This window comes from Erinaceus europaeus, chromosome 4 (genome assembly GCF_950295315.1).
Source record: "Erinaceus europaeus chromosome 4, mEriEur2.1, whole genome shotgun sequence".
Lineage (NCBI taxonomy): Eukaryota > Metazoa > Chordata > Mammalia > Eulipotyphla > Erinaceidae > Erinaceus > Erinaceus europaeus.
Window position 1 is genome coordinate 139,973,063 of NC_080165.1, and position 23,564 is coordinate 139,996,626.

The following is a 23,564-nucleotide window of genomic DNA, read 5'->3' on the forward strand; positions in this document are numbered from 1 at the left end:
TATCCCATCTCCTGGGCCACTTATTCTTGATGTTCTGTACAACTTCCCTCTCTCTCTCTCTCTCTCTTTCTCTCTCTCCCTCTTAAAGGTTTATTTTATTACATATGAGAGAAAGAAAGAGAGAGAGAGAGCTTCACATGAGATAGCAATCAGAGCACTACCCTGACACATGCAGTGCTGGGGGTGGAATCAGCTAAGTCAGGCACGCCAAGTTCAGTGCTCTACCAGACGAGTTACCCCTCTAGCTGTTGTACCATTTGTATTCAACCAAGATCAAAACCTTCTTATGGTTCAGTCTAAAGCTTTAGCTCTGCCTTTATTCATTCACCTTGGCCTCAGCACCTGATATTAGATTATTTCATAGTTTAAAACTTTTCCTTCTGTGATGGTGCTGAACTATTCTCAGTCCCTTTGATCGCTTCACCTACTTCAGAAGTGCATTTTCTATATTCCACTTTTCTGGGAGTTTCTTCCTTTCTCTCTCTCTCTCTCTCTTGCCTCCAGGTTTATTGTTGGGGCTCGGTGCCTGTACTACAAATCCACTGCTCCATTTTTGTTGCCGGATAGGATAGAGAGAAATTGAGAGTGGAGGGGAAGACAGAGAGGGGGAGAGAAAGATAGACACCTGCAGACCTGCTTCACCACTTGTGTAAAGACACTCCCCCCCCCCACCCCACCCCCGCAGGTGGGAAGCCTGGAGCTCGAACCAGGATCCTCTCACCTGTCCTTTGCGCTTCCCGCTGTGCTATCACCCCGCCCCCGAGTTTCTTTATGTAATAGTAATCTTCTTCTTCTAGCGTTTGCCCTTCTTCCGTAGCCAGTCAACAGCGTCAGGTTGAGCCTGATGTAAAGTTTCGAGACCTCCTTTGAATCTGGAGAGGTGGCAGTCGTTGACTATGTGGGTCATAGTCTGTCTGGAGCCGCAGGGGCAGTTCATTATCGTACATGTCACTCACATATCTTCATATCTACCCCAATATTGCTTTTTAGTCCCCCACCAGGGTTATTGCTGGGCTCTGTACCTGCAAGTCCACTGCTCCTGATGGGCTTTTTTTTTTTTTTTTTTTTTTTTCTGGAAAGAGGATAAACAGACAGAGACAGAGAACAGAGATGCCATGACAGTGTTTCTCTACTGGTGAAGTTTCCCTATGCAGGTGTTCCCATGTTGTAGTTGGGGGCCTGTACCCCAGCACATGGTAAAGTGTACACTCTTTAAAATTAGTGCCTACTGGGTAGCCTATTAACCAACCCCACCCTCACCTCCACAATGCTTCTCAAACTATCAGATGCATCAGAATCACTATAGGAGCTCATAGCTGCATTATTCTCAATAGCCAAAGAGTGGAAGCAGCCTAAATGCCCATCAACACATGGCTAAAGAAGTTATGGGAAGGGGCCTGGTGGTGGTGGTGCACCTGGTTCAACACACGTTATAATACAGAAGGACCCAGGTTCGAGTCCCTGGCCCCCACCTGTAGGTGTCTTTCTTTTCCCCTTTCCCTCTCGACAACAACAATAACAAAATGGGCAACAAAATGGAAAAAAAAAATGGCGTCCAGGAGCAGTGGATTTATAGTGCAGGCACCCAACCCCAGTGATAACTCTGGAGTAAACGAACAAACAAACAAGGTGATATTGTGTCCTTTGGGACAAAACGCTGGAACTGGAGGTCTGGAGGTGATTATGTTTAGCGAACTAAGAAATGAAGACAACTACCAGGTGCTTCCACTCATATGTGGAATCTAGAGATGCAATTTATATGAACTTGCCAAAAAGCAAAAGCAAACAAACAAAAAAACTCCAACCAAACAGAAGTAAGAAAACTGTAAAACTTGTGAGAATTGTGGTTATCTTTGATAGAGGGGAACACAGAACTTTGGTGGTGAGTGTTGTGTAGAACTAAATATTTGTGTGGTCTGGGAGGTAGCACAGTGATAAAGCTTTGGACTCTCAAGCATGAAGTCCTGAGTTTGATCCCCGGCAGCACATGTGCCAGAATGATGCTAGTTCTTTCTCTCTCCTCCTATCTTTCTCATTAATAAATAAATAAAATATTAAAAAAAAAACTGGGAGTCCGGTGGTGGCGCAGCGGGTTAAGGACTGGCAGAAGGATCCCAGTTCAAGCCCCCGGCTCCCCACCTGCAGGGGAGTCACTTGACAGGCGGTGAAGCAGGTCTGCAGGTGTCTGTCTTTCTCTCCCCCTCTCTGTCTTCCACTCCTCTCTCCATTTCTCTCTGTTCTATCCAACAACAACGACATCAATAACAACAACAATAAAACAAGGGCAACAAAAAGGGATAAATACATATTTAAAAAAAAAAAAAAGAACTAAATATTGTTGGGAAATTGTGCAGATGTGGTTGAGCTTGGCAGGGCCCACAGACCACCCTATGTCCATGCTAGTATGAGCTGCCCATTTGCCTACATACCAATCTTCTGCTTTGTCTTATAAATGATTAAAGGTCTCCCTCCTAAATTCCCACAGGGTATTGCTAATTCCCGCCAACTGAATCCCTGGCAACCGTTGCTAGGGAAGCCCCTACCCTTTCCAGCCCCTCCCACTTAGGGTATTATAAAAGCCACTTCCGTTTCTGGTTTCTCTTCCCGGTCCGACCTAGAGGAGGTCTGGCATGCAGACCGGGAGGCGGACGCTGGACCTTGCTCCGCTGGACACTGCGGCTGGCTCTGCGGGGGCTCTACGTGGCTTAACCCGCTGCACTCACATCCGACCCTGGGGCGCCCGCATGAATAAAGATTTGTATTGCTGCCGCCAGGAGCTTGGTTCTCCCGAGACGCTAGCCCGGCAAAATATCGCAATCATAATCTTTTAACAAACTGTTAATAACAAATAAAATTATTAAAATAATAAAATATTTTAAATCTTAAAATAGTAAAAAGCAAAAAAAAAAATCACTATAGGATTTACTAACAGTCAGATTACTGGGTCCCACTACTTGAGTTTCATATCCAGTAAATCTAGGGTATGGCCTAAGAATTTGCATTTTGTATGCATTGCTTCATTTTTTTTTTTTTAGATCAAGAAGAGAGAGAGACCACAGCACCAAAGCTTCCTTTATTACAGAAGTTTTGTTTTGTTTTTTAAAGACTTTTATTTGTTTGCCTTCAGGGTTATTGCTGGGGCTCAGTGCCTGCACTACGAATCCACTGCTCCTGGAAGCCATTTTTTTCACTTTTGTTGCCCTTGCTGTTTATCGCTGTTGCTACAGAAGACAGTCTCTAACAACATGGAAATGCTGCTAGCCTTTCACAGTCTCTCAGTGCAGACGCTGGGTTTGCCTTTATTCCTGACAGTTTATTTTTTGAGAAATTTAACTGTAGATATTGACATTGAATGGAATTGCTTTCCTTCCAAACAGACTCAAGTTTTTAGCCACAGTGTATTTTCATAATGCCACCATAAGGTGAGAAACACGGGGAGATAAGAACTAGCCACACACTTTATATTTCCTTTCAGCTTTGTCCTAAATCCTCATTTGTCAAAAGAAAGATACTGGGTTGTCAGAAATGTCACTTTTCCCAATTTTCTATGGGAAAATGTATCATGACTTTTCCAACAATCCACTAGATTCATGCACAATTTATATAAAAAATAATTATAGCTAGGGAGGTGGCTATAATTATTAGTGGATAAAATGTATGCTTTATATGCATGAGGCCTTGGGTTCAATCCTTGATACAACATGACTGATATTGCTCTAGTTTCATAAGATAAATATTTATATCTCATTAACAACAACAAGAAGTTTGAACATGGATTGCATGCATGGCAGAACAGCACTCTCTCCAAACCAGCCCAGCCCGTAGTGTATTACTTTGAGAACTGCTATGCTAAGTTTGTATTTCTAGCTAGCTAACACTCTCTACCTGGTTATCTACATGTGTTTCAGAACATATATATAGCATCAATTAGAGTTTATTGTTTGTTTTATGGTGAGTCCCTGAAGCCAATTTGGGCTAGCAAACATGAAAACAAGAACTTAACAGGCACTTCACAGAATCAGTGTGAACTATGCTTAAAAAAAAAAAAAAAAAAGAAAGAATAAAGGGATTGACAGGAGGATTACCTTTAAGTCTGAAGAAGTATACAACAATTCTTAAGTTCTTTTGAGTCCCTTCTGTTTAAGAGTTAATACCAAACACTAGTTTGAGTCCCTGCTCCCCATCTGCAGGGGGAGGCTGCCACAAGCAGTGAAGCAAATCTGCAGGTGTCTTATTCGTTCATTCCACCCTCCCTTCTTTTCTGCCTCTCCCTCTTTCTCTTCTTTTCCTTCCTCTTCTTCTCCTCCTCCTCTCTTTCTCACTTTCTCTGATAAGATAGAAAGAGACTGAGAGGGCAGGGAAAAAGACATCTGTAGATCTGTTTCTCTGCTCATATTGTTTCTCTCCGGCAGGCAGGGAACAGAGGCCTGAAGCTGGGTCCTCGTACCTGGTAATGTGTGCACTCAACCAGGTAAGCCGGTACCAGCCACACTCTCTCTCTTTCTTTAATTTTTTTTTCATGTGGAAAACACACACATAGAAAAGTTTTCTTATAATCCTGAAAAGACAAGGTAGCATGCTAGCTACTGACAGGGTGACCTTTACACAGAGAGCCTCTTTCTACCTTCAACAAGATGAAATTATTGTTTCCAATGCCATCAGAATAGCATCATCTGTCTCAGAAAACAGCATGCATGTTTAATCCAAGTCATGTAGAAACAGCTAACTGAACACCATTCGATGATCGAACGGTACAGGCAGCGAATAAAGGCAACTTATTTCTGTATTTGTGCAGGAAAAAGAGGAACTGTCGGGTGGTCACTGTCACGTAATCTTTCAGCTCACAGTCAGGCCTCACCTTATTTCTAACCACCCACAACATCTTATCGTAGCATTTTGCAGATATTAACAAGGAGTTAAAACACTAAGACAATATAAACTTTAGAATTAAACACTTAATTTTTTTTTTTTCCCAGAGTACTACTTAGCTCTAGCTTATGGTGGTGCTGGGGATTGAATTCTGGGTCGGAGAGCCTCACGCATGAAAATCTGTGTAACCATTATGCTATCTTCCCAATCCTAAATATACTTTCCCCTTCCCCTGCTTCCAGGGTCATCACTGGGGCTCGGTGCCTGCCCTATAAATCCACTGCTCCCGGAGGCCATTTTTTCCATTTTGTTTCTTTTGTTGTTACTGTTGCAGTTGCCACTGCTGTTATTGTTGTTGGATAGGACAAAGAAAAATCAAGAGAGAAGGGGAAGACAGAGGGGGAGAGAAAGACACCTGCAGACCTGCTTCACTGCTTCTGAAGCTGCCCCCCTGTAGGTGAGGGCTGGGGATTGAACCCAGGTTCTTGTGCATAGTAGCATGTGCACTCAACCAGGGGTGACACCACCTGGCTCCTAAAGTGATTTTTTAAAATTATATTGGGGTGATATGATGATTATGCAAAAAAACACTTTCATGCCTAAGGTTCACAAGTCTTAGGTTCAATCCCCCGCATCACCATAAGAGCTGAGTGGTGTATAGGTTAAAAAGGAAGGAAGGGGGAGTCCGGCAGTAGTGCAGCAGGCTAAGTGCACATGGTGCAAAGCGCAAGGAGGGTGTAAGGATCCCGGGTCGAGCCATGAAGCAGGTCTGCAGGTGTCTTATCTTTCTCTCCCCCCTCCCCCCGCCGTCTTCCCCTCCTCTTTCCATTTCTCTCTGTCCTATTCAATAACGACAATAATAACTACAACAATTAAAAAAAAAATAATGGCAACAAAAGGGAATGCTCAAATTAAAAAAAAATTTAAAAAAAAAGGAAGGAAGGAAGGAAAGAGAAAGAAAGAAAAAAGGAAAGTAATGCTAGAAGGTGGTGTTCCCTGGTTGAGTGCACACATTACGGTGTGCAAAGACCAAAGTTCAAGCCGTTGGTCCCCACCTACAAGGGGGAAGTTTCCTGAGTGGTAAAGCAGGGCTGCAGGTGTTTCTCTGTCTCTCCTCCTCACTCACTCCTCCTCTCCTTTCTCAAGCTCCGTCTCTATCCAATAATAAATAAATAAAAATGTAAAAGAGCGTTGTTAGAGAACCACAGTCACTGCTGACCCATATAATGACTGTAGCATTATATTTCAAGGTGAGAGGACAGAAATTTCTCATGTGATACACCAATGAAGATTGGCAACATGAATTCTTAAAATAGTTATTTATTCCACACCTTTTTGTTTATTGACTTATTTTTTTATTAGGAGGGATTAATGTTTTTCTTCTGTTTTGTTTGTTTTTACCAGAGCACTGTTCAGCTCTGGCTTATGGTGGTGCAGGGGATTGAACTTGGGGCTTTGGAGCCTCCTCAGGCACGAGAGTCTCTTTACATAACCATTATGCTATCTACCCTCCACCCTATTATTTTTTTAATAGTGAGAAATTACACTTTTTTTTTTTGCCTTCAGGGTTATCGCTGGTGCTCAGAGCCAACACTAGGAATTCAGTGCTCCTGGTGACCTTTTTTTTCCTCTATAGGATAGGACAGAGAGAAATTGAGAGGGGAGGGGAAGACAAAGGGAGTGAAAGACAGCTGTAGACCTGCTTCACCGCTTGTGAATTGACCCCACAATAGGTAGACCAGGATCCTTGCACAGGTCCTTGCATTTAGTACTGTGCGCACTAATCCCGGTGTGCTACCGCCAGGCCCCAGAAACATGAATTTTATTGAGAAAAAAATATATATAAGGACTGGTCTGTATGTACATATATGAGAATAAAGTTTTCTTTAGCCTTTAGAATGAGTATGTTAGGGGCCAGGTGGTGGCACACCTGGGTAAGTGCTTACATTACAGTACGCAAGGACCCAGGTTCAAGCCCCTGGTCCTCCCACCTGCAGGGGAAAATTTCACAAGTGGTGAAACAGGGCTGCAGGTGTCTTTCTGACTCTTTTCCTCGCTCTAGCTCCCCTTCCTTTTCTCTCTTTATCCAATAATAAGTAAATTTAAAAATAAACAAAAACAGAAAACAGTGAGTATATTAGATAAGGACTAAGTCCAGGAGAGTTCCCTGTTAATAATGAAGATTATTAGTGGAGTTTTCTTGGAATGTGATTTAAACTGTGGCTTCATGAGCAGTGAAGCAGGTACACAGGTGTCTATCTTTCTCTTTCCCTCTTTTATCTACCCCTCCTCTCTCAATTTCTTTTTTTAAAATATCTATTTATTACCTTTTGTTGCCCTTGTTTTATTGTTGTAGTTATTACTGTTGTTGTTATTGATGTTGTCATTGTTGGATAGGACAGAGAGAAATGGAGAGAGGAGGGGAAGACAGAGACGGGGAGAGAAAGATAGACACCTGCAGACCTGCTTCACCACTTGTGAAGCGACTCCCCTGCAGGTGGGGGGTGGGGGTCGAACCGGGATCCTTACCCCATCCTTGCACTTTGCGCCAGTGCGCTTAACCCACTGTGCTACCACCTGATTCCCTCCTCTCTCAATTTATTTATTTACTTATTTTTATTTAAGAAAGGATAAATTAACAAATCCATAGGGTAGGAGGGGTACAACTCCACACAATTCCCACCACCCAATCTCCATATCCCACCCCCTCCCGATAGCTTTCCCATTCTCCATCCCTCTGGGAGCATGGACCCAGGGTCATTGTGGGTTCCTCTCTCAATTTCTTTCTGTCCTAGCAAATACAAACAGAAAATAAATAAATGGCTGCCGGGCATGGTGGATTTGTCGTGCTGGCACTGAGCCCCAGGATAATCCTGGTGGTGGTGGGGAGGGAGCAAACAAAATCATGTAATGAGAACTTTGTGGCCAGAGAGAACTATTCAGAGATACACTGCTCTGCTCTGGACGGACATCTTGCTTCTGAGATTGTGCACCTTGACCGCAGAAATCGGGAATTTGATCTAATCTGCTCTCTGCTTTGGCTTTCTTCCTGCCGGGCCATAAACCACTGGAAATGCTTCAGTATCAGTCCTGGAGACAAAATCTAACAGGGGATCCTGGAGAGCTCAAGCGCCAGTCTTCATATTATTCTTTTCTGAAGGCTTTTCTTTTTGTTCTTCAAATATCATCTTTAATTTATAGGCTCATTAGTCTTTCCCTTAAAACTATTACTGCCAAGTTTTGGTACACGAGAGCTGAGGATTGTTTTACAAAATTTCTTTTCTCTCTCAGTAACTGAGCAGATTAGTTAAAAAGATAAGAATGGAGAGAAATTCAGCTCTTGCCACACAATTAATTTGCTTCCCCCTAAAACAAAGGAGCCCTGTTATTTTAGCCAAAAGTAATTTATTATTAATCAATCAATCAAACAGCACAACTTTAGATCTTTTTTCTTTTTCTTTTTTAATAACCAGGTAAGCACTGTGAGTGAATCAGGGAATCTGTATGACGTCTTTATGGGAGCATTAATAGCTTTATGGGAGCACATGGATAGAATTAATAGCAATTGCTTAAGAGTTTGCCGTACTCACCCAGGACTTCCAAATCCCTTCTGGGAGGTAACAAGTTTCTCTTTTATCATGGTTTCTGAGACAAGCAACTGGATTAAGGAATAGCTAAAATTTTCCCTTAGACTGGATGAGGATTTTATTTACTTAATTCTTTTTTTTTTTTTAAATATTTTATTTATTAATGAGAAACATAGGAGGAGAGAGAAAGAGCCCAGACATCACTCTGGTACATGTGCTACCAGGGATTGAACTCAGAACCTCATGCTTGAGAGTTCGATTTCTTTATCCACTTTATCCACTGCGCCACCTTCTGGACCACTTTATTTGCTTAATTCTAAAAATTTATCTATTTATGAGAAAGAGAAGAGTAAGAGAACCAGAGACTTTCTGAGGCATTTGCAATGCCAGGGATCGAACTTGGAAACCTCATGCTTGACTAGTGCAAGGCTTTATCCACTGTGCCCCCTCAGAGGCCAAGATAAGGATTGTTTTAAATCACTCATACTTTGGAAAAGATACTGCTTTCTGCTGTGAAGGTGGCCCTGTGCATTATAAGATCTTTACCTGTAACCCTGGACACTTCCCTACTAGATACCTTTAGATAGAGTCATAAAAAATGTGTTCATACATTTAGCCAAGTAGTCCCTGGACTGTGGGGAGACAAAATTACCCTGGTTGAGCAGCACTGGGTTAAATGCATCACACTTTCAACCCTACAGTAGTTAAGAAAACCAAGTCCATATGGTCCGGGAGGTGGCGCAGTGGATAAAGCATTGGGCTCTCAAGCTTGAGGTCCTGAGTTCAATCCCTGGCAGCACATGTACCAGAGTGATGTTTGGTTCTTTCTCTCTCCTCCTGTCTCTCATGAATGAATAAATTCTTTAAAAAAAAAAAATAGAAAGGAAGAAAGAAAAGAAAACCAAGTCCAATGAAGCAAAGAGAAAGAGATGAGATAATGAACAGTTTGTCTTGAATTTTCACTGAATTTATCAAAAGACAAACAAAAGCAATCAAATAATTGAATAACGAAAAAATTAGGAACCTTGTCAAATCACTCTACCCATCGGCCTTTCCCCTAGGTTAGAGATGAGTGGAGAGACACCAGGAAGGCAAGCTGTTTCCCAAAACAGAGGAGACCAATATCTAGATGCTTCTCTGATGAGTATCCACTGTATCAAAGTAAAATAGGTCTGGAGTGTAGACAACATGGTTCTCACTATATAGCTTCATTTCACTGGGTCTCAGCTTTCTAATCTGTGAAGCAGATGTGTGGTGGTAAGGTTGTAGCAACAGTTGTAAGTAGATCTTTAAAATCTTTTATTTATTTATTGGATAGAGACAGAGAATCAAGAAGGTAGGGGAAGACAGGGAGAGAGAAAAAGAAACACTTGCAACATTGCTTCACAGCTTGTGAAGCCTTTCCCTGAAGGTGGGGGCTGGGGGTTTGAACCTGGGTCCTTTTAATATGTGTGGTCAACTGGGTACACTGCAATCCAGCCCATAAGTAGATCTCTTTGAATCAATAACTGTTGAAGACATACATATTCTAGGTTAGATTAGACTTGGAGCGACTGTATTATAAACAGTCTTTGTTTTTTTCTTTGCAGATTAGATTCTACTGGAACAATAGATAAAAACAAATAGCTACAGTAAGACAACGAATTATAACAGATATAAGTACTAAGAATAGTGGAAGCCTAAAAAAGAACACCTAAATTTGCTTGGGGAAATCGGGAAACCTTTACAAGGGAAGTGGAATTTTAGCTGCAGCCTGAAAGATGAGTAGGAATTTTGACAGGAGACAAGGGGGAGAGATTTGAATTACGAAGGCAAATACACAGAGATCTGATGCATTCTCAAAAAAGAATGTGATAAGTGAGGAAACCCCAAGTACTTCAGTGATGCTAGAGGACAAATGGAAAAGAACGTGAAGTGGGCCTAAGCTGGATATCTGGATCAAGTTATAAAGTTTGTATACAATACATTTTTTTTTTTACACTGTAGATCATGATTTAAATTTTAAGTAATTAGTCATCTTTGGAGTAGTGTGGAAAACAGGTTTGGAGGAGAATGAGGCAAGAGACTAATCGAGTGACTACTGCAGGAGTCCACCTAGAGGTAGCAAAGATTTATAAGAGAACAACTATTAAGTAAGCAGGAAAAAGAAATATTCACTAACAATTCATAACAATAATGACTTAGATTGTGAGATGTTATGGTTACCAAAAGGAGCAGGGAAGCAAAATGAAAGGACAGGGCAGAGGTAGCCAACCTGACCATGGGAATGGAATGGGACTTCAGTAAAGTGAGGCTTACACACACAAAAGGATGTGTGTCTGGAGGCTAGGCAATGGAGCATATTTTCATTTGGGGGCACTCAGCTGCAAGCCCCTGGTCCCCACCCAAAGGAGGGATGCTTCATGTGTGGTGAAGCAGAGCTGCCCATATCTTTTTCTTATTCTAGCTCCCCCTCCCCTGTCAATTTCTGTCTTGATCCAAAAACAACAAGTCAGAGATATCAATCAGTACTCTAAGGGAAAAAAAAAATTTTTTTTTTTTCAAATTAAACAACAAAAACCCAGGAATATCCATTCCCCAGATTAAAAAACAAACAAACAAACAAACAAAAAATCTAACTTGACAAAACTACTCAAACTCATTTAGATGATAAATGATAGATTAAATGTTCTATTCTTTAACTGAAAATTCCATAGCTTGTTAGGGGGAAAAGTTTATTTATGAACTTATTTGATAGTGATTAAGAAGGGTTGTCAGGGGTCGGGTGGTGGCGCACCTGGTTGAGCGCACACGTTACAATGCGCAAGGACCCAGGTTCGAGCCCCTGGTCCCCACCTGTAGGGGGAAAACTTCACAAGTGGTGAAGCAGGGCTGCAGGTGTCTCTCTATCCCTCCCTTCCCTCTCGATTTCTGACCATCTATCCAATAAATAAATAAAGATAAAAATTTTTTTTTTAAAAAATAGGTTGTCAATTTTTTAATTTGAACATCAGCTTTCAGTTACATGCAATGAGCACAGTTTTCTAATTTCAGACTCCAAGTATGTATCTGCAAGAGTAAATATTTTTTTCCATGGAGTTCTAGGAGGCTTTGGATGGTAGCTGCTTTTTCTCGAAGTAAATTATGTTGATCCAACACGTAAAAGCAAAGAGATTCTCTTCTAGAAAGTTAATCTGTGAATTCAATGTTTTTTCCTTTTTCTTAGCTAGAACTAGCATAATATTAAAGTTATGGGTGCACTTGATTATAACCTACCACGAGGATTCTCAATTTTATATAATTTATAATTTATATAATCCATCATGATGAACAGGGTTGAAAACACTGATTGCCATGCCTCCTTCCAATAAACAGGATTTAGTCGAGGTTAAAATGTGTGTCTGGGGGGAGGGGACTCTACTGTCAGAGACTACCACCAGTCGCTGGTGTCGCGTGTCTTTGTTATTACCAGAGGATGCTTTTCAATACAGTACTCTTATTTTTCAATCACTTTTCTAACTTTTTTTTTTTGCCACCAAAGTTACCAGTGGGGTTCAGTGCCTGCATGACTCAATCATTCCTGTTAGCTATTGATATTTTCACCCCTTCTAGATAGAAGATGGAGATATAGACAGAAAGGGAGAGACAGAGAGACACTGCTCCTCTGCTTTGAGGCTCCACCTTGCAGGCACTCATATGTGATGGTCAGGGCTCATAAACTCTACCAGGTGAGCCAGCTGCATTGCCTTTTAAAATAGTTTTTTGTTTCTTGAAAATGTTTTTAAGTAATTACCAGTATATTAGTAGAAATCTTGCCACCTGTATTTAAAATCTTGCTCTACAGTTGAAAACTGCACACTGATTCAGAGTGGTGACTAGTCTCAAATGTCTTTTAAAATTTTTATTATTTTTATTTATTGGAATAGAGACAGCCAGAGATCAAGGGGCGTGGGGAAGACGAAGGAGAGAAATAGACACCTGCAGCCCTTCTTCACCACTTGCAAAGATTTCCCCCTGCAGGTGGGGACCAGGGGCTTGAATCCTGGTCCTTGTGCACTGTCACATATGCTCAACCAGGTGTGCCACTACCTGGCGCCCAGCCTCAAAATGTCTTGAAGCATAAATTCTTACTGAAATTACGTTATGCGATTTCTAGACAGCTTCTTACTAGTTGTAGGTCTCGTTGAATCTTCTTGTCCTATTTGAAGAACCACAGTGGTTCCAAAGGAGGCTCTCACATCACTTCAAATATATAGCACCCCACTAACCATTAAAGTGTACTTGCATAAAGTTAAGTGTGGATGGCCAGGTGGTGACACACCTGGTTGAGTGCACGTGCTACAATGCACAAGGACGTGGGTTCAAACCCCTTAGCCCCCCCCCCCCCACAAGGGGACAGCTTCACATGTGGTGAAGCAGTGCTGCAGCTATCTGTTTCTATCTCCCCACCCCCTATTGATTTCTCCATTTCTACTGAAATAAATATATTTTTTTAAAAAAGTGTGAAAGAATTGTTACCGACTCCAGGTTCTTATGTGCTTAAGCAACAGAATTTCACAAAAGACCAGCAATATATTCCCAGACAAGGTTTATTAGGCTTTAGGCAGGAAGACAAGGGAGAGAGCCCTGGTGGCAAGTCCAGGAGTCACTGCTTCTGGACTAAAGGGACAGAAGTGAGCAGGTGGTTGAGAGCAGCATGCAGGCACTCTGCAGATGTCAGTACTCAATATGGACCAGCTTGTCACCACTGCCACCCAGGAAGGTCCCATATTGGGCATCAGGCAATGCTCCAGGGCATGCATACCGTGCAGGGCCCCCCCCCCCAGTTTGGTTTCCAGAAACCCCCTGACCTCCACCTACTAAGTGCTGACAGTCAGGAGAGAAGGAATGGGAGCTCTGGTCTGTCCCAGAATCATCTCTAATTCAGCTAGAAGAACATGACTTCCCCCCTCCCCCAAATCTTATTTCAGTGACCTATTTTGAACTGGAAACCACGGTTTCTCTTCCTGCTCAATTTTTTCCTTTGGTTTGGAAGCCACTTTTATGTTACGTGACAGTCTCCACTCATGAATGAGGTCGAAAGCAATCACATTATTTGTCCAAGGTCACGCCCAGTATTAGTAAGGGAGTCAGACCAAAAAAAAAAAAAAAAAAAAAATCAGGTTTCAAATATAATGGCCAAGCTGGCAGCAGCTGGTACTCTACTTACGCCCTCTTTTTTCCTCCCCCATTCCAAAACTGCCCTCCTATCTCTGCCTCCCCGCTCCTCCTCCTCCCCACCCCCGTCTCTCTCTCCTTTTACCCTCCCCCCATAAAGTTGTTTGAAGATTTTCCCCCTCCCCCCCTTTTGCTTTTAGGCCTGTGGGCAGCAAAGCCTCAGGCGACCTGTTAATGAGTAACACACAAGGGGTCCACCCCCCAGCGACGGTCGTGAGCTGGAATTTTCTCTGAAAGCCTGGGCATCCTGCATGGAGGGGAGGCGCGCGGCCAGCCGGAGCTGACACGTCCTGACATGGACACAGGGTCACACGCGCCCGGGACACAGCCCACCAGCCCGAGTGGGAGACTAAGAAAGGATCCATTAAGGACGGGGATGGGGGGGGCGAGAGAAGAGAAAAGAAAACACCGTGGTGGGAAACCCCTATGCACAAGGTTCTGCCAACCCTTTGGCATCGAGCAGCAGTGTGGAGCGTGAATAAATCTCATTAAGCGGCCGAGCGTAGAGACTGCAGCACAGGGAAGGCGGGGGCTCGGCGGCTCCCGCCACACTCCGGGGCGGGGAGCGCCGGGGCGGCCCTTTTATAGGCTGCCGCCCGCGCCCGCGCTCGCACGCGCCCCCGCCCCCGCCCCCGCCCCTCGCACCGCCCCCGGGCCGCGCGCTCGGTCGCCTCGTTACCTGAGAAGGGCCCGCTGTGTCCGCGCGCCGCCCCGCCCCGCCCGTCCCGCGAGGCCGCAGCCGCACGAGATCTGCGCGTCGCCTCGCTCCGCCGCCCTCCTCCCCCCGCCCCGCCCCGCCCCGCCCCGCCCCCACCCCGCGGGCGGGCTTTCTTACCTTGTGAAAAGCCGGCTCCGCCGCTGTCCCCCGCCTCCTTTGCAGGACGTGAAATGGCGGTCGGCGAAGCGAGCTCCCACGCCGCCGCAGCTCCGGCCGACCCCTCCCAGCCATCCACAGGGCCTTGAACACTGGCTTCCCCTCCTCGCCCCCCAAGTCCGTCTTGTTCCCAGTCTCCCCCCGCTCCCCGTCCCCGCCCATCCATGACATCGGCGCTCCTCTGCCCCCTGCACTGCCCCACGCTCAGGTAGCCGTGCCCGCACGCCGAGTCATCGATAGCCGGGGCGCGGGCCCGGCTTCCCGCCGGCGTGTCCCCGCGAGCTGGGTCCCGGCGGGTTTGCGGGGGCGGCGGTGGTGGAGAAAATACCTTGCAGGGTCCCGCTGGGGGCGCCCGCCCCGCTCCGCTTCCCTCCCCTCCCCTCCCCTCCCCCGGCCGCTCGCAGCCCTCCCTGCGCCCCACGCGCTCGCACACACCCCTTCTCCCCTCCCCCGGTGGTTGCGTCCGTGACATCATCATCATGGCAACAAGAGCTGCAGCCTGGGACCGAGGAGCCCGTGTGATCCCCGGCGGCGGCGGCAGCGGCAGCGGCAGCGGCGGCAGCTCCAGCAGCGGCGTCGGCCAGAGCGCGAGGCTTTCTCTCCGGCTGCCGGTCGCCGGGTGCTCCTGAGGCGGCGGCGGCAGCAGCGTTCACACCGCCCCGCCCGCCGCCGCTCGCGGTGTCCGTGTGTCAGGGGAGGGGACGCGCGGAGGAGGGGAGGGGACGCCGCCGTTGCGGAAGGAACCGCCGCCGCCGCCGGGCGCTCGCTGCTGCCGCTGCCGCTGCCGCTGCCGCGTCGCTGGAGAAGAGGAGGCGGAGGGGGCGGTGGCGGCGGCGGCGGCGAACATGTTTTCAGTGCGGATCGTCACCGCCGACTACTACATGGCCAGCCCGCTGCAGGGGCTGGATATCTGCCAGTCGCCCCTCACCCGGGCCCCTGTCAAGAAGGTGCCGGTGGTGCGAGTCTTCGGAGCGACCCCGGCAGGTAAGCGGGGCGCGCGGGGGGCGCGCGGGGAGCTGGAGCGGGAGCCGGAGCGGGAGCCGGAGCCGGCGGGGCGCCCTCCCCGCCCTCCCCGCCGCGCACACGCGCACACTCCGCCGGCCCCTGGTGCCCGGCCGCCGCGGCCGATCGCGGCTTCCCTCTCCTCCGCCCTCCCCGCCTCGTCCTCCCGCGCGTGACAGCCGGCGCGGAAATGGGGGTCCGCGGGCGCGGGGAGGCGGCGGGGGGCGGCGAGTGTTGACACCGCGCGCGCGGCTGCGGGGGGCGGCTGGATCCGCACCGGCGGGTCGCGGGTGCGGGAAGGGTGGGCCGGCTGCTGCGAGGACGTGGACCGGGGGGTCCGAGGCCTGGGTCTCCGGTGGCCACTCCCCCCGGCCAGCCGCAGGCCTCCCGCAGCTCCCCCGGTGTCCCCCTTTCTGGAAAGGGCTGTAGCGGGAGAGGGCGAGTGTCAGCCTGTGTCGTCAGCTGCGCCGCCCGGCTTCTGCTCGCCCGCGGCTGCCTTTGCGCCTTCCGGGAGGTGCCGCGGGGCCGGAGCACCTTCCCCCTTGATGGGTCCCTGGCTGCGGGTCGTCCCTGGGTGCGGGTCGTCCCTGGGTGCGGGCTGTGGGGCCGCAGCACCTTCCGGGTTGATGGGACCCTGGGTGCGGGTCGTGACTCCGGAGGCTTCAGAGTCAGGGGGACCCCGGGCTTCCCTGCTCAGGTGCAAGGTTTTGGAGGAAATGTGATTCCCCTGGAAGGAGGAGGAAATAGGTTTTTTAAATTTTATTTTATATATATATATTTTTATGGTGGCGTCCCACCAAATAGGTGACTTTTTTTTTTCTTTAAGGGACCACAGCTATAAGCCCTGCGACGTAAGTGTTTAAAAACGTCCTTCTACTAGGTTGTAAGACTGCGTTTCAAATCCACGTGTACTTTAAAGAGAAGCGCGGGGGGGGGGTATTTAGACACATGGGGTGGGGTGGGGGAGGCAGCTGTGACAGAAGCTATATTTTCAAAAACTCTAGGGGGATTTTTTTTTTAAATTCATAATAGGAAAAGGATAGTGGTCCATGTTTACACGGTGCTTGTAATTGTGTTGCTTTTCTACATGCTTTGAACTGCCTGCCCGGGGTAATGGGGGCTGCTTCTCCCAGAAAGGGATGCTTTTACCTCTAGCGATGTATTTATTGCCCTGTGGGATTTCAGATAGCATTTCCCACTTGATGCTCTTCGCCCTAATCACCATTCATCTTATTACCTACAGTCAGTTTCGGTGGACTGCCAGGAAAAACAGTCTCCAAACACACAGCCTCTTCTTCCAAGCAGTTATCTTTTCATGTGAATTCTCTTTTGTTGGAAAAAAAAAAAAATCTCAGTGTTGGTGGAATTTGGTGGATTATTCTTTCTTAAAGCTGTGAAAAAGATTTTGATGATGTGAACCTTTGTAAGCTGGGGAATTCAGGTGCTATTAAATTTCTTTGAGATACTAATAACTGAAATCTTGGAAACTGGTAAATAGAAGCAATAAAGTGTTTGAAGGAAAGACCCCCCCCCCTTGAATATAGTGGTGCTGTCTTTGTTTCTAATTGGAATGTCAGTGTAATATACTGTTTGTTCTCACATCAGGTGCAGAGGAAGAGTAAGATACATTAATAGAGCTCTCTCCAGTCAGATCTCCAGATTATAAAACGACGTGCCTATAGAAACGATTCACTGTGGCATTTCTGTGTATTTGTGTGATTTGGGTTACTTTTCTACACATAGTTTTGTTATTTTTTTCTTTGCATAAATTATTAAATATGCGTACTGAGTGATTTTCAAGCTTTGTAGCATAGTTTTGTTGGTGGGATTAAATGCATTTTACTCTTGTATGAAAAAGTATTCTTTAAAATGTAAGCAGTATGATATACTTTTGTGTTTCAAGTGTAATAAAGATATGTGAGCTGTTCTAAGAAAAAAATTTTTTTTCTCTCCTGGATATCTAAAACCCAACTGACTTTAAAAATACACCTTGAAAAACACCTTGAAATGTATACTGTTAATTTAAAAAAATGAGACTTTTAAGAATGTCATGTCACAGCAAAACATTCTGGCATGGAGAAACTCAAACTTTAAGTTGTTAAGAACTATCAAATTCCATCTGCTATGTAGTCGGTAGATCACATTTTCAAACATAAAATGTTTTGTTTCCTCAACAGGAAATAAAAATTGAAGTTACCGCCACACATTTAGAAGTTACAGCTTTTAGAATTTAATCCAGGGGGGTTGGCAGTGGTGCATCTGGTAGAGGGCACATGTTGCAATGCATAAGGACCCAGGTTCAAGCCCCAGTCCCCACCTGCTGGGGACAAGTTTCACGAGACACAAAGCAGGGCTACAGGTGTCTCTCTTCTCTCCTTCCTATCTTCCCTTCTCTCAATTTCTCTCTGTATCCAATAAATAAATAAAAGAAAAGAAAAAGAAAAAAATTTAATCCAGTATTTTTAGCATGTCAGAAATTCCTGTAATATTAGATTAATTAAATGTAAACAAAAATTCTAAATTCACCTGCTTCTGAATTCTACCCAAAGATAACTAGTTCAGTCCACCCAGTAAAATGAAAGTTGAAAATATTTCATATGAGTTCAGTCTAGTTTATTAGAAATCTGAATGCTAGACTTCTTAATGATGATATTCATTGTTTAAAATGCAAGTTAAGGAAGGGCTGAGGAGACAGCATGATGGTTATGCAAAAAGAATCTTACCTAGGTTCACTCTGCAGCACCTCTATAAGCCAGAGCCGAGCAGTGCTCTGTTCTTTCTCTCTGGCTCTCTCCCTCTCTCTCATTAAATAAAAAATTAAAAAAACAAAAGTTACAAAACACTAGGTAGAGTAATGAAAAATTATAATACCTGATAAATGAGTGGTATAAAAAATAATACTTTGTATGTTTATTAGAGCAGTGCTCAGCTCTGGCTTAGGGGGATGCAGGGGCTTGAATCTGAGGCTTTGGAGTCTCAGGCATGAAAGTGTTTTTGCATTGTCATTATTTCTGTTTCCCTCCTCCAAACTTAAGTCTTTACATAGTAGTTAATTTTCGAAGTTGCACATTCTTCGCACTGGTTTAGAGAGAAAAAAAGAAATTCTAAGTTAGCTTAACAAATGATGTCCTGAAAAATAGCAGCAGCAGGATTCTATCCTTAGTGAAGTGGCCATTTCAAATTTATATTAGGAATTCTGCACTGACTGGCTTAAAACAATTTCACTGGTTTATATTATTACATGATTGCATGAAAACATTTTTTTGGCTTTAGAATAAGGTTTAGTTGATTTCTTGTGTCTATTCTGTGTTTTGAGGTTGTATCCTGAGTAGTTAAAGAAATTGAGTAACTTGAATTGAAAACACTCTTAAGTTGGTGAAATTTAAGAGGTGTAAAAAAAGTGTCCTTTAAATCTGAATCCTGACTGACTAACAGACTGACTGAGAATATTAACTCCTGAGAGAAGAATTCCTTAAATTTTCCTCATGTAAGTAATAGGATTATCTAGAAAAAATACCCACAAGTCATCTCCTTCCTTTCTTCCACTTATTTTTAATACGTTTTGAATATTGTTTTGACATAACTGTGCATTGAACTGTGTACTTTAGGTTCCAACATGGGTTTGACTGCTCTGGGAATTCACTTCAGATAGAGTCCTAAGGTTCCACGGTGAAGCTCTAACTCAGGTGGACCTGGAAAGCTGTCCAATTTCTTCATCCTACATCTTGCCTGTTATTTGGTCTAACTTACTTCATGTTGAGTTTAGACTACTTTCTCATTTCTCTCACCACCGAGTTAAACAGATCCCTTCAGAAAGCTTTCTGTGAAGATGTAGAGGATGAGTGTATAGGAGCGTGTGAGTGAGATAGATATTGACAAGAGCAAGAAATTAAGCCAAGTAGGCCAAGCAGACTATAGAGGGAGCTGCTTGCCTTTAAGATTATTATAAGAAAATCTTCCAGTCTTCCAAAGTTGCTAGGTGTGAAATCAAGCTTGAAACATAAGAAGTTGTTAATTTTAAAACACTATAAATTTATGTAGTAGCCAAATAAGATTTTTTAAAATTAGTGGATTAGTATTTGCGGTAAATACAGTTTGAAAACTAGTATTTATCAATAAATTATATACAAATAGTTTCTCTTACAAGAGTCTTGGTTGGGAGCCAGTTGGTGGCGCACATGTTACAGTGCACAAGGACCCAGGTTTGAGCCCCGGGTCCCCACCTGCAGGGGGAAAGCTTCATGAGTGGTGAGGCAGTGTTGTAGGTGTCTCTCTGTCTCCCCCTACCCTCTCAACTTTTGGCTCTCTAGCCAATAACTAAATAAATAAATAAATACAATTAAAGACAATTTAGAATTTTTTTCAAGTCTTGTTTGTCTCCCCCCCAATCATCTTAGAATAATCATAATTATAGTACCCATTGAATATAATTATTTGAGAGAATTTTTTGGGAGAACTGTTGAGATTTAGTGCTTATGTCTGTTTATTTATTTATTTTTTATATCTATTTGATAGGACAGAGGGATTGAGAGGGAAAAGGGAGACAGAGAGAAAGAGAGACACCTGCAGCACTGCTACACCACTAGTCAAACTTCCACTGTGCAGACAGGGACTGGTGACTTGAACTCTGGTCTTTGCACATTGTTAAATGTGTGCTCAGCAAGACATGCCACCGCCCAGCACCCTGAGGTTTTGTGTTTAATACAGACAAAATCAATCACTTTATTTAGTAGGCGATTGAAGCCCTGAGTAACAGATTTTATTTGTAGTTTTGGTATTTGATTTAAATCATAATCAGTAAATCAGAGGCTTAAGTGGCAGTCCTCTTAAATCTGGGGACTAGGAAAATCTGGCAATATGTGCTTTGTTTTATTGAGTGAACACTATTAATAGGAATCTACGATATCTGTTTTCAGGTGGCATTGGTAAGAACAACTTTCACTCTTTAGACGCTCATGTAGTAGAGATAATTAACATATAAACATAAGTAAAAAATTTTTGATTGGAGAACAGAAAGCAAGGAAAGGCCGCAGCACAGAACATGCTTAATGACCGGCCACGAGGCAAAAATGGGAGTCAGGGAAGGCTGCGTGAAGGAAGTGTGGATGAAGTCATTTCAAAATGAATCTTAAAGGAATTCAACTTCTGATAGAGGAACAGGTACAAGGTAATCGACAAATGAGAAAGTTGTTCTTTGCAGGGCAGTTTGGGAAACTATAACAAACTTTCTGACCCAATAGTTTTAGTTTAAAGCAAAATCTGACTATCTTTTGAATCATTTACTTATCACCCACCACCATCCTAGTCTAAACTGCTAGTGTTTTGTGGATGCCTTTACCACAAGAACCTCCTAATTTTCATTCTGGCCCTGTGCAGTCTGTTTTCTGTACTGTAATCAGATCTTTTAAAAATGCAAACCTGATTATACCACCTTCCACTTAGTAATCCTTCCGTAGATTTCATTGCCATCGGGCTAAAGACAGAGCTACGTGGTGATGTCTGTGTGTCTTACAGAGTCTTGCACGGTCTGGCCACTGCCTTCTACCTGGTCATGGCTTGAGCCATGCTCTCTATACCTGACACTTACTCATGTTCCAGGCATACCGACCTTATTTTACTTGTCCCCCCTGCATTGTTGTTTTTTTTCTTCACCTAAACTCTGATGTATCTTTCCTCAGGGAAGTCTACCCTGTCATTGGCTCTCAAAGCTGTGTACATGCTCCTTCCTTTCATTTGCCTATGAGAGTTGTAACTTTCTGTATGTTGACTCTTTCTCCCAGTATCCTCCACAAATGCTGTTATTGTGTTCCTTCCTTTGTGCTTACCATTATACCATCACACAGAGTCAGTGCTTACTTCGTTGCTTGTTGCATGCACTAATCAGTAAATGGTACTCACTGTAGAGAATAGCATCAAAAATTCAGCAGTTGGCTATATAGGTTGGTCATATTCATGTAGCAGAATTTATGTGTCATTAAAATCGTGGTTGAGGGAGTCGGGCGGTAGCACAGTGGGTTAAGCGCACATGGCGCAGAGCGCAAGGTGACAACATCAATAACAACAGTAATAACTACAGCAATGAAACTACAAGGGCAACAGAAGGAAATAAATATTTTTTAAAAAAATTGTGGTTGAGATGAATACATAGTAAAAGGATAAAATGCTGTCAATATGTTATGTGAAAAAGTCAATTTACAAATTAGTCATTTATTAAAAAGATAGAAAAAAAAGCACCAGAGTATAAAGATTAGTAATGAATGTCTAGGAAGTATGTTTTGGATTTTGCAGGTTTTTTGAAATTCTATGATTATTTTTGGGTAGAGACAGAGAAATTGACAATGAAGGGGATATAGGGCGAGAGAGAGCGAGAGAGAGAGAGAGAGAGAGAGAGAGAGCGAGAGAGAGAGAGAGGCTGAGACCTGTAGCACTGTTCTGCCATTCGCGCCATTCCGTGCAGATGGACACCAGGGCTTGAACCCAGGATCCTTGTGTGGTAACATGCACACTCAACTCAACCAGGTGTGCCATTGCCTGGCCCCTGGATTTTGTAGACTTTCTACAGAGAGTATGCATTGATTTTATCATTGGGAAAAAAAAAAAAAAACTACAAAATTAAGGAAAGGCCAGTTTTCTAGACAAGATTTAGAAGTGGAAAAAAAATAATAAAAGGGGAAAGATTACAAGAATAAGCTTGAGGTTTATTTTGGGCTCCAAGTAAGTATCAACTAAAATGCATGGCTCATCAATGATAGTATTAAAGTTGGCTATATAAATTGAATTTAGAAACTGCCAGTTACTAAAGGAAGCCTGAAATTTCTGATTTAATGCTATGCATTTTACATAGCATAGACTGGTTTTAACTTTGAAATATTTTGAAAAGTAGACTAGCAGTGAAACAGCAGAAAGTATGTAAAGTAGAGTGAAGCAACAGAAGCCAGCTATCGACTCATATATGTAAGAACTTAGTATATGATAGTAGGTACAACCTCTGCTAGTCAGTAGGGAAAAACTTATTAGTAAACACTGTTGAGATAACCAATTAGTCTTCTGGAAAAATAGAAAGTTGGCTTCCATATGAGTTAAAAATCTAAGTGGGAAGACAAAAAACAAACAAAAAAGAATTATTTATTTTGAATATAACCTAAGAGTGCCAAAGCCTTTCAAAGTGTAAAATGGAACTGATGCCAGATTGCTACATTTCAGCAACATAAAAGTAGACTTCTTGGGTAAGGAGAAAAGGCCCTAAATTAAAAGAGAAATAGACTAGCATTCCCAAAGGACTACTTTCTTTTGAGTATACGAAGAGATCCTAAGAAATAATCCAGTAGAAAACATGAAAGTGAGTTCATATGAAAAGATACATAATTTCACTTATAAGGAAGGTGTGAGTTAAAAGAAAAAAAAATAAATAAAAGAAAGCATGCCTGTTACCACGTCAACTTAGAAAGACTGGCCCTATAACTTGGGGAGAGTTGCTGGTGGGAACATAAATTGATAAGTTTATTTTTTGTGGAAAGCAACTTGAAAATTGTCTTCAGAATTGTAAATGTATTCATATTTTGATCTAGCAATTTCATTTCTAGGGCTTTATCTTTTAAAATATTACTATGTCCGATAAATATGTGAGTGTCCATGGCAGTATTATTGGCCACTGCAAAAGATGGGAAAGGCTTCCATGTAAATCGAGACTGTTTCCATATACTATAGCACACGTGTTCCGTGGAACTCTAGGCACTTGCTGATAATGAGACAACCTTGTGTATACTGAGGTAGTGTCATGGCTAAGATGTATTTTAAAATGCAAGCTGCTTTTTAAAAAAAATGTGTGTATGGATGCATACATATATTCCCACATTTAAATACATATACGTGTATGTATATGGATCTCTGGGAGAGTATTTGAAACTTCGGTAGCAACCACTGCCTCCCAATAATAGAAACTGGTGATTTACAGGACAAATGTGGGAGATTAACTTTAAAAAAAAAAATTACTTACTTACTAACGAGAAAGATAGGAAGAGAGAAAGAACCAGACA

At 43.7% G+C, this 23,564-nt stretch overlaps 2 protein-coding genes across 4 annotated transcripts in view; one reads left to right on the plus strand and one right to left on the minus strand.

Moving 5' to 3' along the window:
• The window catches only part of LOC132538159 (potassium/sodium hyperpolarization-activated cyclic nucleotide-gated channel 2-like), a 91,345-nt gene extending 76,338 nt beyond the window's left edge, over nt 1-15,007 (minus strand). For 2 of the 3 annotated variants that reach the window (XM_060190615.1, XM_060190614.1), the window contains exon 1: nt 14,488-15,007. In XM_060190615.1, coding sequence (XP_060046598.1) covers nt 14,488-15,007 — 520 coding nt within the window. Of the gene's footprint in view, nt 1-14,331; nt 14,448-14,487 lie in introns of those variants that run through there. The other variant, XR_009549614.1, reaches the window with a different exon arrangement.
• Nucleotides 15,008-15,105: 98 nt separating this feature from the next.
• Nucleotides 15,106-23,564, plus strand: part of REV3L (REV3 like, DNA directed polymerase zeta catalytic subunit) — a 154,230-nt gene continuing 145,771 nt past the window's right edge. Inside the window, exon 1 of the mRNA XM_007528140.3 lies at nt 15,106-15,510. Within this exon, the coding sequence (XP_007528202.2) occupies nt 15,372-15,510 (139 nt within the window). The 5' untranslated portion in view covers nt 15,106-15,371. The remainder of the gene's footprint in view (nt 15,511-23,564) is intronic.